Source organism: Lepidothrix coronata, unplaced genomic scaffold (assembly GCF_001604755.1).
Source record: "Lepidothrix coronata isolate B3197 unplaced genomic scaffold, Lepidothrix_coronata-1.0 Scaffold174, whole genome shotgun sequence".
In the NCBI taxonomy this organism is placed as follows: Eukaryota; Metazoa; Chordata; class Aves; order Passeriformes; family Pipridae; genus Lepidothrix; species Lepidothrix coronata.
Window position 1 is genome coordinate 294,118 of NW_016690354.1, and position 14,569 is coordinate 308,686.

Sequence of the window (14,569 nt, forward strand, 5' to 3'; positions counted from 1 at the left end):
TTTTTTTTTTTTTTTTTTTTTTTTTTTTTTTTTTTTTTTTTTTTTTTTTTTTTTTTTTTTTTTGGTTTTTTTTTTTTTATTTTTTTTTTTTTTTTTTTTTTGTTTGTTTGTTTGTTTTTGTTTTTTATTGTTGTTGGTTTTGGTTGTTTGGTTTTGGTTGTTTGTTTGTGGGAGGGATTGTTTGTTTGTTTTTTGCTTTGTTTTGTTTTGTTTTGGGTTTTTGCCCCCCTATTTCAGCTATTCAGGGCAGGTAAATTAGACCCCTTTGGCTGGTAGGGTTGCTGGAGCAAGAGCTTTCTCCCTCATCAGATTCTGCCACTACAGCAGATTTAGCATTAGCACAATTTCAGTCTTTTGTGACTCAGAAGAGCTTCATCTCCTGGGGCAGGACAGCACTGAGCTTTTAGGGAGCAGGTGGAAAGTGCTGGTGTCAGGTGGGACAACATGCTGGATGCAGGAGGTCAGAGTGCTTGGTTGATGCCTCCGCAACTGCCACCAGATCTGAAGATGGAGGCAAGAGCTGCCCAGTGCTGTTCAGTATCTGAGCATTCAGGTCCCCACTTGTATTCAGAAGGAAGAAGTACGTAGCCTTTGACTATACAGCTGCTTTGCAGAATCCAAACCACTCTACAATTCTACGATTCCACGTTATTTGGGTCTGTTACCTCTCCCTGTGGGGCTTTAGTGCTTGTGAAGGCTGGAAGAGCTATGCAAATGGACTGGAAGAGGAACCAAAGATGTGATGTTTGTAGGGTGTGGTTAATTGCACATTCCTGCTCTATAGAGTTTGCTAACCATTGGTCTATGCAGTGGCAAAGGTCATGAGAAACCATCAGCTTCTCCTCCCACTGACAGACACCAGGGGATGTGGATGAGGAAGAGACATAAGAGCCTTTGGGTTCCTCACAAGTGCTGTTTATTTCAGGTGTCCATGCCCTTTGAGATGGCCTCCAACTGCTGTTCCCAAAGGAAGTGAAACTCTTGTAGATGCTTTGTCATATCCATTAGCCCTGCAAATCTATCTCATGTATTCTGGAGATCTCAGATGGCACCTCTGTTCGTGCAATTGAATCCTGCTTCTGGTTGAGAGCTATTGGTATCAAGTGTCTGAGACAGACAGTATCACATGAAATAACATGTCTCAATGACTGATGCTTTTTTCCAACCTTTCCAGCTTAGAGAATCAGGATCAGGACTAAGCAAGAGGAAAGACTTGCATCTAGATAGTTTTTTTCCCTAGCACATACCTTAATAGCTTTCAGTTCTAGATGGAACTTTCACTACAGGGATCTGATGAGCATGAGAAAATGAGGGACTGGTTTCTTGCTCAGATATGCCAAGTTTTATGAAAAGTGTCATACCAACAACCATTCAGAGTCTGTACAAAAACTATTTCTGCTTGGTTTCCAACTCTATTTATGCATTCATGATAACCACAGAAGTGATCCTTAGCTTATGATCTTCTTGTTTTATCTTTAGAGGTAAAGAAATCAAATCTAATGACTATATAATATATCTGCTTCTCTTATGGTACAATAGTTAGTTTCATACGAATGTAAATACCACAGTTTATCACTCAAGTTTGTTGACATCAGTTTAACAATTTAACTGCAGTGTGGTGTGGAGATAACTATTACCTGGATGAGATTTGATTGGACTAGTTTAGATTGGGTTAAACTGGAAGATGTTCACAGATTATGGCACAACAGTAATGGCAATCATGTCCTCATGGATGGGGATAGTCGTGTCCCCTTCAGCTGACTTAGAAGAAAGGAAAGCAGTAAGAAGCATTCCTCAGCCTAAGGAGCTCTCCCCTCTGGCCTGGCCAGGGCCACAGTCTCTCCTCCAAATTCTGAGTATTTGGTGGATCCAACACAGGTGTGAGAGAGTGGTTGAACTGCTGGTATCTGCAGCAGGAGCCCATCCAGGTGTAGGGCTGTAACTGTGCTGGGGTTTGTTTCCACGTGTCTCCACAGTTCATCCTTTGACTAAAATGCTTTTCTCTCCTTGCCAGATCACAGCTCCCTATCTCCACGTAGGGGCCATCGCCATCATGGTCCTCCTGTCCTGGCCCGTGGCTCTTCATGCCATCAGAGCAGATAAGAAAGGTAGAGCAGCTCTGCTTCCTGCTCCCTGTATGACAACAGATGTATATCAGCATGGGAAAAGAGGTGTTCAGGAGCCCTTTCCTCCCACACCTGCTCTCCATCTGGAGGAGACTTTTAAATTCTGCATATTCCAGGGAAATTAGCAGGGCGGGGGCTTGGGCTGTGCGCTGTCTTGTTTCTGTCCCAGTGCGTTAATGGTTTGCATACCCCCTTGCACAGTTTTGCCCTATACCGAGGCAGTGACCTGCCTTTAGACAGGAGATTAGCAGAAGCAGCCATGTTCTGAGTGATGTGTGAAAATCTGTTTAGCCCTCTGCAGGAGAAAGCAGCCAGTGGCAGCTCACTTGGCTGATTTTTGGTTGCTGTACACAGCTTAGCTGTGTCAGAAGGGATCTCCAGTCCGGTCAGTCAAACCAATTCAGATTAGCATATCTCAGGAGAAGCCAGCTGAGATAGGGGAAAGAGCTTTTTGATCAATTCCTAGTGTTATGGGAAGTTCCTGTCTACCTCTAGGAAGTATGACCATATGTTGTAAGGACAAAGCCAGATGCCAGAAACAACTGAAGAAAAGCCTGACTCTGGGATTGGCTGTTTTTCTCTGATCTTGTCTTTCCATATAGCCAAAACTGTCTACATGATACCCATCTGCAGATGTTATTTGCAATAAAAATCACAGACATAATGGACTGGTGAAAGAATTTTTTCCAGTCTAGTATTTTTATTTTTGAACTACAGCTGGGGACAATATGCAGGGATCCTAGACATTATGTAGCATCATGCCTGATGTACTCCTAGCTCAATCATCATCACAGTGCAAGCTCAGATTCCTTCAGAGCCACTGGCACAAGGTGCAGAGGGGTGGTGGTACCCATTCAAGAAAGACGTGTTGGTGCATAGGTGCTTGTTTCTTGGAGGAATTGTTTTGGTTCCTGAAGTGAAGGGTCTCTGGGACTCTTGGGCAATGTGTTAACAGACTCCAGAGAAGACCATAGGTAATGAATTGGCAAGTTTCTGAGGTGCAATATCCATGATCTTAGAGTCTGTAGGATTCTCCAGGTCACACACACAGGAGTTCACTAACAACAATGTGAATAAACCAGGGAAGTATTTACCATAAGGAGATGTAACATAGTTGAAGGAGAAATGTTCCTCCTCTTCTTCAGTATGAATGAAACTTCAAAATGGTGCTTGTTCTTATCTGAGCAAGAAAAGAATTAGCATCCTTCTGTTGAGGATTGTTTTTCTAGAGATGGAGGATATTTCATTGCACCACCTCTAAAGATAAAGAAATTAAGGCCATGTCTTGCTGTAAGGCATAGTGAGATGTAATTAAAGCATAAAACCTGCGGTCCTGACTTAGCCTGTGTCCTTGCTTTGACGAGTTTGTTTTCCTGGTTTGCATTGTTTGGAGAGAAAGTGAAAGCTAAGGGAAGAAGGGATGGAAAAAGGGAGGGACAAATAGCCATTTAGCTGCAGGGTTGTATTAAAAGTCAAGTTGCAAGGCACACTCATATGTTACTTTGTGTATTAACTCTAGCCTTCCTCCTTCAAATTCTTTCAGTTATTCAGGTGATAATTATTGGTCCATACCTGGCTATCCTTCTCTTTCTTTTCTTGATACCTCTGGGGATGTACTCTCCTTGCATCAGAGAGATGGGAACACTTGGACCAAAGCCAGCCCTCATTGGACACCGTGGAGCACCAATGGTAGGTCTGGAGAAGTTATTTTTTGTAATTTCTTCCTCCTGTGTCTTGATACCTTCATTATCATCTTCTGTTGTTTGGGTTTTTTTCCCCCCATGAAATCTGTAGAGGGTGTAAGGGGAGACATGTCTGGTTGGGACTGCATGCCAAAGGCATCACTCACTGCATGGGTTTGTTTACAAGAATAATGCTGTTCCTGAGGGACACGGCCAGGCTTGATGGGGCCCAGAGCAACCTGGTTTAGTGGGAGGTGTCTCTGCCCATGATGGGGGTTGGAATGGGATGATATTCAAGGTCCCTTCCAACCCAACCCATTCTATGATTCTACAACAAGATGGGTTTGGCTAAAGTGAAGAAAACAAACAGTAGATTAACAATATAATGATGCTCCCTTAATAAAAACCAGAGGTGTTACAAAAAGACAGAAAGTACTTAACAGAGTCCTCCAGAGTGTGTTTGAAAATGATCCGCTCACGCATTTTTTTTTTCAGCTAGCACCAGAAAACACTGAGATGTCATTTCAGAAGACAATTGAGCATGGTGGGGATGGTCTTGAGACAGATGTCACCATTAGGTGAGGGGAAAACATTGCATCTCACAGAACATATGCTGCTTCTAAGAGTTTTCTTTGGAGATAGGCAGCTCCAGGCAATTAGGTTTTACTGATGGCTGAGACAGGGCCCTTCAGTTGGCATGTGATGGCAGGGCTGTAGGGCATGGTTGTTCTCAGGCAAGTCAATAAGCTGCGGCTATTGATTTATCAATCATTATTTCTACAGTATACTTTACATGCTTGACAGAGTATAAAGACAAATCACTACTCTAGTATGACTTCCAGGTCACAGTGAGGGTTGTATCAGGTCTACAAACCAACAGAAAATTGTGTTCAGACTTGTGACAGCATTGTCCTAATTATTAGATCTTTGATTGCCTTTGTTTGGTGGACTCATTGTCATGAACTGCTAACACTGTGCATGATGAGCAGTTTCCAGATGCTAAATGGGAAAAACACTGACACTTAGATGCTATACCTATCTAGACCTTTCTGTAAGAGAAAATTTTGCATTTCCATCACTGTCTACTTAGATTTCAGTCCTCTGAAAACCATAGAAACACTTTGATGTCAGCAAAAAGAGATTTCAACCATGAGTCACTATCGATTTTTTGTGGGGGTTGGCTGCCACAAAAGCCCAAAGGTCACCATCTCCATGTTGCTGCTAAGGAACTGAGGCACAGACAGGTCACCTAGCAGTATTTAAGCTGGAAATAAACTGGTGTTTTGATCCTCAGCCTTCCTCCCCATCGCACCCTCTGCACTGAGGGAGGCCATACTGCTGCATTCACGGTGGCTCACATATTCTTCTGACCTGGAATGAGTCTGCTCATGCTGTGAACGAAGCTGCATCCCAGGTGACCTGAACTCTTGCTCTTCAACAGCTATGATGGGGTTCCTTTCCTCATGCATGACACCACCTTAAAGAGGACAACTAACATCAAAGAGGTCTACCCTAATGACACTGATCAAAATGCTGCGTTATTCTCCTGGGATACCCTGCAGAAGTTGAATGCTGGAACATGGTTCCTTAAGGTAAGTGTCATAAAGGGCTAGAAACATTCAAGGTCAGGTTGGATTGGGCTGTGAGCAGCCTGATCCAGTTGAAAATGTTGGACTGGATGAGCTGTAAAGGTCTTTTCCAATCCAAATGATTCTATGATTCTACGACTATCGCCAGCTGGATGTAGAAGAGACACCAGATGCCTATTACTTAACAGCATCAGTGTTAGAGGAGGGATTACTGTTTGAGCCAAAACTCAGAGAAGTCAGTAGAAATCCTTCAGTTTGGGTCTCTCTGCTTTTTCCAGTTGGCCTTTAGGCTTAGGAGACCTACAACAATTGGCTGGTCAGTGTTCTGGTGTCACCTTATCATGGTAGCAGCAGAATTCATGGGCTGAGGGGAGAAGAAAAGAGCTACTTGTGCAATGTGCTGTGCATAATATTCAGAGCTAGCAAGGTGGGACAGAGAAGCACAGTAGAGCTATCTGTGAGCTATGCAATTCAGGTCCCAGAAGCAGTGTCCTCCCAGCCTGGGTTGATTTCCTCCATTTCTTACGTAGAAGAGATAAGCAAAATAAAATATCCCCACCTGTTGAGGACCGATATCAAACCTTTTCCCTCTTAGAAATATGAGGTTTTTACGTACAGCTGAATCCCAGAGCAAACTGCCTGATTGATTTCCTTTTTTTCTGGTATCTCTTTATTTCTAGGACAAACCATTTCCATTCATGGGCTCACTGTCAAAGGCAGATCAAAACCAGGCAATCAATCAGTCCATTTACAAGCTAAGTGATTTCTTGCACCTTGCAGACAGTCACAATAAACTTGTGATATTTGATCTCTACCGCCCTCCAGACAAACATCCTTACAGGAACTTGTGGATCAGCAGAACCCTGGAAGTCATTCTCAAGGAGTCAGGGATTAGACCCCATCTGGTAGGGTGACCTCACTCCATATCTCTTTTTCTTGGTCTCCAAATGGGGATTTTGGGGTCATACCCTGCATGATTTCACCTGCATAAAGTTGGCCCCTTGCATTTCTCTTGTTTTAAAAGGCATTATTTGGAGTATAATCCTGCTATTAGCTCCTCATCAGGTACAAAATGGTCTAACTCTTCAGACAGCAAAAGGAAATATGGCAGTTTATATAACAGCTGATGCTGGTATATAGCCCCCAAACAGCACCCTTTCATAATTGTAATAATTGTCAGTCTACTCCCTGCTACCCATGCTTGTTTTATATATTGCATAAAAAGTTCTGGCTTAAATTAAAATACAGAATTGGAATTGGGAGCCTTTATTGCCTTCCTCCTTCTGGCAGTGGATGAATGCTAAAGTCATGTGAATCAGGTTACATACCCTTTGATGTCCGGGGAGTTACGCTGATCTGTATCTGCTGAAGAATTTTTCTTCCATGCTGGAAGAATGAAAAAACAGAATATTTTCTGTTGCCTTTTCATAAACCAAAGCTGTCCTTTCATTCATTTCCAACACCGCATCTTTTGTTGGGCTGTGTGAAACGTACTCACTGATTACCAGTTGATAAGCAAGGAACACTGGATATTTATTTCTTGATGAAAATATCTTGCAAGTTTTAACCCTGCGTCCAAATGTTCTTTGATCATTGGGAGAAACATGTCATTTGATAGGCTGGGTTAAGCCCCTTAAGATGTTATCTTTACAGTAGGGAATATTAGGGGCATGAATTCTTCTGCTGAGAGTTCACTGGTTCCTCCTGTTGCCTGCAGGTCCTATGGCTGAATAACAACATGAGGTCCTTTGTTCAATCTGTTGCTCCTGGGTTTCAGCACACGATGGGCAATAAGGCACCAGTTGAAGACCTCTTAAAGAACAACATTGTCAAACTCAATCTGGTCTACACTGATATGTCCGCTGAAGATATTCGGTAGGTTTCAGGCCCAACTACTGTCTTTGGACTGCAGCTGGACTATGTTTACCTCATGCATGGGGAAATGTCTCCCTCCAGTGACTGGTTCCAGAATCTATAGAATTTTGTAAAGTGGTCCTTTAGATTGAGTGGCCATCTCTGGTGTATTTTAGGGGTGACAGACTTCTACTGTTGACTAAGAGGTGGCACATGTAATTACTCCTCTTGCCCTCAATTCCATATTGACCAGGATCTGATGATCAGATCTCTGATCAGGATCAGTCTCCTAATTTCTTGTCTTTCTGTTCATGCCATCCTCAGTCCCACCAACACTGAATCGTGGAGAATGAACAACTGTTCAATCTCCCATGGCTCTTCCACAAACATCAGTGTGAGTGCATAATGCTGTGGTGAGAGACCATCACCCTCTTGTTGCTGGTGTTTTGGAGATGTCATTTCTTGTCTCCGTTAATACCAGTACTCTGTTGTTTGTGACACACTGAAAATATCATTTCTACAATTGAAGGCTCTACATTCATTGCAGGAGTTTCCAAAATGTTTATCTCACATGGGAAAAAACCACCAGAAATCACCAGAAACCCCCCAGCTTTACCTGTCCAGCTCTCCTTTTCTAAATAGGATTTTTTTTCTCTTTCCAATGCACAGACCCATTGAAAAACAAGTTGGAATGAAAAAGAATCTTCATTACTCTAATCCTTTGGATGAGAGTAAAGTTCATGTTTTCTCAGTTATAATTGTCACAGGATGTAAAACCATAGAATCATGTAATGGTTTGGGTTGGAAGGGACCTTAATCATCTAGTTCCAACTCCCTTGCCATGGGCAGGGACACCTTCCACTAGACCAAGTTACTCAGAGCCCCATCCAACCTGACCTTGAACACCTCCAGGGATGGAGGTTTCCAGAACCTCTCTGGACAACCTGTTCCAGTGTTTCACCACCCTCACAGTCAAGAATTTCTTCCTAAAGTCTGATCTAAACCTCCTCCCCTTCAGCTTAAAGCCATTCTCCCTTGTCTTGTTACTCCATGCCCTTGCCAAAAGTCTTGTAGCTCTCTTGTAGCCCCTTTAGGTACTAGAGGGCTGTTCTGAGGTCTCCTCAGAGCCTTCTCTTTTCCAGGCTGAAAGGCTGAAAAAAATCCTAGGTAGATCCATTTAGGTAAACCCTGGGTAGATCCTAGGTAGATTTATGAATGCTGGTATTGATGATACATTACTTTACCATTATAGTAAGAATGAACTTACTTCATATTAAGTTTCAATAGCTTATAAGAACTTGAGAAATTATGAGTTCATGCAGCAAACATAACAAACTTGAGTGGCAGCTTCAAGGTGGTTTTGAACACACTATGGGGAGATTACAGAATAACAGAATCATTTAGATTTAGAAAACCTCTAAGATCATCGAGGCCACCCATTATCCCAGCATTGCCAAACCCACCACTAAACCATGTCCCCAGCTGCTACACATTTTTTAAGTAATGATGATGATTTCACCACTTCCCTGGGCAGCCCATTAGAATGCTTGCTAACCCTTTCCGTGAAGTAATTTTTCCTGATATCTAATCTAAACCTTCCCTGGTGAAGCTTGAGGCCATTTCCTCTATTGCTTGTTACTTAGAAGGTGAGACCAACACCAACCTGGCTACAACCTCATGTAAAAACACATCATTACATTGATTCATATGGCAGAAGGGTTAGAAAGTTTTGACCTTTTGGGCATTTTATCTGCATTTGTTTACATTTGTTTACGCCAATTCAGCTATTTTGTATCAACCAATTGTTAATGATTAATTATTGGCTGGTTGGCTTTCCTTTATGTTCCTTACCTAGGTCCTAAAGTAAGCATTTCCTATAGAAAATTACAACAATTTCCCATCATCTTCTTGAATCTCCTTGAGTAAGCCCGAAAGAAGTAGTAACTTCCTTGCTTAACGAAGGTTGTTGCCTTCTGGTCTTTTAAAGGAAATATGCCGAGGCAAACATCACGACCAACCTCTATGTGGTCAATGAGCCATGGCTTTTCTCCCTGGCATGGTGCTCGGGGGCACACTCTGTGACCACCAACGCTGTCCACTTACTGAAGAATCTGAGCCAGCCACTCTTCCTCATGGTAAGTGAAACTCTTCTCTGTCCCGGGAGTGGGAAGTAGGGTTGGGATGTTCATGGCTACCTTTGGAGACTGTGGGCCAGCTGACACATGGATAAAGCATCCTTTAAGGACCCTTTGCATGAGAAAGACCTGAGTCGAAACCTGGCTTACCTGGAACCTCTGATCCAATACAAGTATCACTACACCTTTTTCTTTTCTCCTGGCTCTGGTAGAAGCACCCTACTTGTTAGGATTTGCACCTTAGGCCTTGAGAAAAGGGAAGAAGTGATATTGAGACTTTGCAGGGAGAAGGGAAGGGCCTTTGAGGGCACAAATGCATGAGCATTTCCATTTCTAAGCTTTTGAAGCACCTTCTTGATGTCAGAAGTTTCTCATTTCCCAGGGCTTCCCAATGCCCTTCTCAAACTTGGTCTTGTTCCACAAGTCCAAGGAAAACAACCATAGAATTAATCCTTCTTTGCAGGGAGGAATTTTCACATAATTTTTATATTTGTTATTTTGCCTTGGGCAACCTGAAGGACTAGGAAGTACCTGGGCCAGTGGTCTCACCAGAGTCCCTCCAGCCTAAGGACTTTGAACAACTGGCTTCACACTCTTGAAGTAGATTTTACAATGCTCCCATCCAGAGAACTGCACCGTTTCAGTCCATTCTAAGGTTGAGTGGAGGTCCAGTCCAAGGATGAATCTTCAGATGCTCTTAGACTTAGAGCAGGAGCCACCCCAGACCCTCTGTGGAGTTCAGGAAAGGGCAGTTTTGCCAGAGAAAATGAGATGTCACCAGTTGATGTTACTGTTGGGGGGAAACAGAGAGACGTACAGGGCCTGCCTGTACAAACAAGAGGTCCCTGTTATATTCACTGTGATATAGTAGCATCTTCCTGGCCACACAATAGACCTGCTTTTATGAAGAACGATGATTTGGCACCAACATCCAGTGGTGAGTGGCCACTTCAAAATGCCACAAAATGCTTTGATCACCCAAGAGGTGTTACTGCACATGCAAATCAATCAGCTGAATGGCCATATTTGAGCAGCAGAAACTTTCTTTTGCATATCTTATGGTCCTTGGTGCTGGAACACAACTTCTGTTGTTTTCTTCCAGACTCCACAGCAGTACAACATCATGTGGATCCTGACAGATCTGACCTCTCTGCTCCTCATCTCACTCATCTTTGCTCTGCACTGGTAAGTACTGACCATCCTAAACTGATCTTTTGCTCTAGGTGGAGGTAAGGAGGGATGCTTTCAGGTGACCTGAAGAGTTAAAACTACTCTTGAGAACATTAGCTTTCCCTTCTGGAAATGGGAGAAAGCCCTGAAAGTCCCCCCAAACCTCTGTGCTTCTCCTGCTTGCTCTCATTTTCCCTTTCCATTTTGGTATCTCAGGCATTGTTCACCCTCAGGATTCAGTGGAGAAGTGGTGGATTTGTGGTAGCAACATGAACCAGTTATCAAAGCTGATGGACTGAGAAAGGAGCTGATTATTATTACTAGTTAGACAATATTTCATTGGATTGATTTGCAAGGAAAGCTCTCTCTGTTAATATTTGAGTGCTCCATGTCTCTCTGTCTGCATATGCCAGAGCCCCTAAGGAAGTCCATCCTTCCAGATGAAAATATCTGTGTCATGCACACCTCATTTTGTTTCCTTCCACTCTGTCAAAAATATCAGGAAATGTGGGGTTCATGGAACAGGCTCACTCCAGCAGGTCATGTTGTCCTGCTGGATGTTCTGCTCTGCCACAGTTGTACGAGAAATGTGCCTATGCTCTCATCCCAGTAGTGCCCAAGGAAAGCAGGATGTGCTGGGCTCAGCTCTTCAGCTAGCTGGCTGTGGGTGGGTTGAAGGATCAGAGCAGCCAGTCCGGGTGAGCCTTTTTTGCAGGGTGCTGGCAGCACAACTGTGCTCCAGGTGACAGCAAGCAAAAGGTTTGGGAAGCTTCTGCGTGAGCTGTCTGGATTGCTGTTAACTGTGACTTGCTTTGGCACAGGAAAATGCTGGAGTGCTAATATTGCTCTGGATGATGAAGAAATGAATTAGTAGCCGTTTCACAAAGTGATGAACTAGCAGCTGTACAGGCATGTTTGTTGGGCATCCAGGCTTTTCCCTTCCCAAGGCAAAGTGGCTCCCTCCCTTCCTTCCTCTCTTACACTACTCTGTTCTCCTCAGGTCTTGCTTTAGCAGCTTTCACCTTGTTTTCAAGGCTGCACGTTGGCTTACAATCACCCCTGTAAAACATCAACACCACCATTAGACTTTCCCATGCCTGTCTCCTCCAGGCTTGTGTTCATGTTATGTGTGCATTTCCCAGGCCCCGTGGATGCTTCTGGTCAAACCAACAAGGCTTCCTAGCCTTGCAGCAAGGGCATTCCCAACCCTGCTGGGACAGAAGGGCCATCAGCAGTGCCTCAGTGCCCTGTATGGTCTCCTTTGTCAAGTTTATGAACACACCAAAATCATGATTTTTAAATTTCCCTAGCTGTTTAACAGCCAGTGGCTGCAAACATTTCTGGGGCTTTTGAGCTCTTAAATCTTGCTGAGAAAACAGAGTTTAGTCACAAAGTTGCCTTCAAACTGTTGTTGCACACATGAAGTGTGGATGCTTAGACATCAGTCGTGCACTGGGGCCTTTCTCGGTAAGGACATGAGAAAATCCCAAAATACCTGCACTCACAAAGTAGGAAAATGGTGTCCACCACAGCAGGGATCTGTGAGGAAAACCACAGTGAGCAGCGGCCTGACCCAGGTGCTTTTCCCCATGCAGGTGGCGAGAGCGGAATTTCTTGTGCTGTGCCCAGGAGAGTAACCCGGTGCTAGAGAGCGGCACCTACAACAAGTTCAGGACAGGTGAGCAGGGCAAGGAAAGCAGTTGCATCCTGCACAGGGTGGTCTCTGTGGGGGCACTGGCATCCTGGTGGTTGGGTTGGTGATAGGTGTCCATACTACGATGAAGGATGCATTCTGGGTTATCTCAGCCTCAGATGTAGGTGGCAGGATTCCATGTTCAAATCCCTGAGCAGCTCAATCCAACTGGTACTGCTTCAAGCAGTGGTTGGGGCATACACCTCCAGATGTCCCCACCAATACTCATTGCTCTGTGCAGCTGTGAAAAGAGACCCTGGAGGCACTGAGCATTCCTGGTTCTGCAGGGCAGGGTGGGATTGGCTGAGGACTCTCCAATGCACCATGTTTCTGCACTCATGGAACTATCATCCAGGCAAAATGACCCAACCTGGGCTGCACGCATTTTCAGCCAGGTTCTATTTGCTCATGATGACTGTCAAAGCAAATGCAGTTGTATTGGTAGCTCATTGTGTCCCTTTTTCCAGAGCTCAGTGACATGCCTGCCGTCCTGGCCTGATGTGGGCAGAGAGGGGACGTGGACCTGACATCCCAATGAGACTGGGTAGACCAGCTGTGGGGGGCTCAGATCTACCTGATGAGGAGGAACCATTTGCCTTCGTGCCTCTGCTGGAGATGACCACCAGCCTGCCTCTCCTACAGCTTTTCTCAGATTCCTGTGCCTGGCAGGGATCCCTGGGGTGTAGGAGAGCACAGATGGAGCTGCAGCCATGAAGAAACTGTGCACCATGGTGAGATGCAGCAACTACATGGGAGCCACTATTTACCCGTGAGACCATTGGCGTCCCATAGGGCAATCATTCCTGCCATGTGTAAGCCTTCGTTTCCACAGCTGTGTTTAACACATGCTGCAAACATCTGAGCATCCTGCAGTTCTCCTCATTCACAGCTGCTCAGGTTTCTCCTATCAGATCGGCCTCTTCTCCACACACTACCTCCCTCCCTCTCTCCCTCCTTGCAGGTCTCCTCCTCCCCCAAGAGCACACTCGCCCCACCATGATGGTCAGGTGCTGCTGCCTGGGTCAATAGGATCTGTACCTTTCTGTAATGCAGGCAGGGGCAGCTTTGGTTTTCCTTTCCTCACTCTGGTCCTGCCATTGACCCTAACAAGGACAGTCCCTTCCCCTTGGCTGTGGGTGAGGGCATAACTTTCCCATGGGGGCTGAAGGACTTCTTGGTGCCTTGGCCAGGTAGCTACTGAGACTATGACACACCACTTTTGTTCAGAAAGATTGAGCTGCATGTGAACTGGTCCCACCAAGTGTCCTGTTTGATTTTCCTTTTGGAAGGCCTGTATACCTGTACAACACTCCAGGATTTATTTGGATTTTCATTTCTCCCAGGGGCTGCTGCCACACAGTGGGGAGGGGGGGTCCATGCCCTGCTCTGTAAGGGGGATGTAAGCATCTCTCAGGTTTAAGCCATAACTTTCTACTTGAACAGATAATAAGGATACATTTTTTGTAAATTGCAAGTGCTGTTTTAAATACATTTTAGCTCTCCTATCCTGTTCTGTTCTTATTTTGGCAAACTGGGAAAGAAAATAGTAGTCTTTACTGGATTCAGGCTATAGACAATTTCTCACACTCGAGCCTTTTGTTAAATAAAGTTATCACAAGTGAATTGGGACAGGGAAGCATTAGATTTCAGAGTTATCTGTGCTGAGAAGCACTCAAACTTTCCAAGTTGCAATTTTGGAGTATTTTGGAGGCTAGAAAAGCAAAAGAGAAGCATCAGCCTTTGGAAAAGGGATAAAGGGCTGATGGATTATTGTAAGCAGCTACAGATCTATGAAGCATGGAGAAAGGATGGTGTTAAATCCCATTCCCCATGCCCTGCATGCATAGCTGGTTCATAACTTTTTGTGGATACCACTTACGTGGAGGTATGTCAGCAGCAAAAACAGGAGGGGGGGAGTGTGGGTTGATTGTGGTGTGCATCGTGGGTTCCTCAGCCTGTCCCTTGGTGTTCAAGTGAGGGACTTGGCTGTGGCCCCTCAACTGCTGCTTTTAATATGTACTGGGAAAAGCCACCTCAATGCACTTTGATCTATGTATCCAGATGCTGCTTGGCCATTATGCAGTGGTAATTCCCTGTACTCACCTTCCTTATCCTCACCAGCCTTGCCCAGGCAGAGCCTGGTCTATTAGACCTGATCTCCTTTAGTGCCTTGCACTGTCACATCTCAGCTACTATTTTTGTTGCTTCACAGCTAGCAGGGTCTGGCAACCTTGTTAGGCACATGGCTGGTAGTCTGACTCGCACACACAAACTTTTCACCCATCACTTCCTACATCCAGTGATTCAGCTCAAAACTAGT

The 14,569-nt window shown here is 44.5% G+C and overlaps 1 protein-coding gene across 2 annotated transcripts in view; it reads left to right on the forward strand.

Moving 5' to 3' along the window:
* Positions 1-13,754, forward strand: part of GDPD4 (glycerophosphodiester phosphodiesterase domain containing 4) — a 28,369-nt gene extending 14,615 nt beyond the window's left edge. For both annotated transcript variants that reach the window (XM_017830186.1, XM_017830187.1), the window contains 10 exons: positions 2,015-2,108; positions 3,670-3,815; positions 4,304-4,386; positions 5,250-5,400; positions 6,078-6,302; positions 7,115-7,272; positions 9,239-9,386; positions 10,489-10,571; positions 12,152-12,234; positions 12,717-13,754. In XM_017830186.1, coding sequence (XP_017685675.1) covers positions 2,015-2,108; positions 3,670-3,815; positions 4,304-4,386; positions 5,250-5,400; positions 6,078-6,302; positions 7,115-7,272; positions 9,239-9,386; positions 10,489-10,571; positions 12,152-12,234; positions 12,717-12,748 — 1,203 coding nt within the window. In that variant the 3' untranslated portion in view covers positions 12,749-13,754. The remainder of the gene's footprint in view (positions 1-2,014; positions 2,109-3,669; positions 3,816-4,303; positions 4,387-5,249; positions 5,401-6,077; positions 6,303-7,114; positions 7,273-9,238; positions 9,387-10,488; positions 10,572-12,151; positions 12,235-12,716) is intronic.
* The last annotated feature ends 815 nt before the right edge of the window (positions 13,755-14,569 follow it).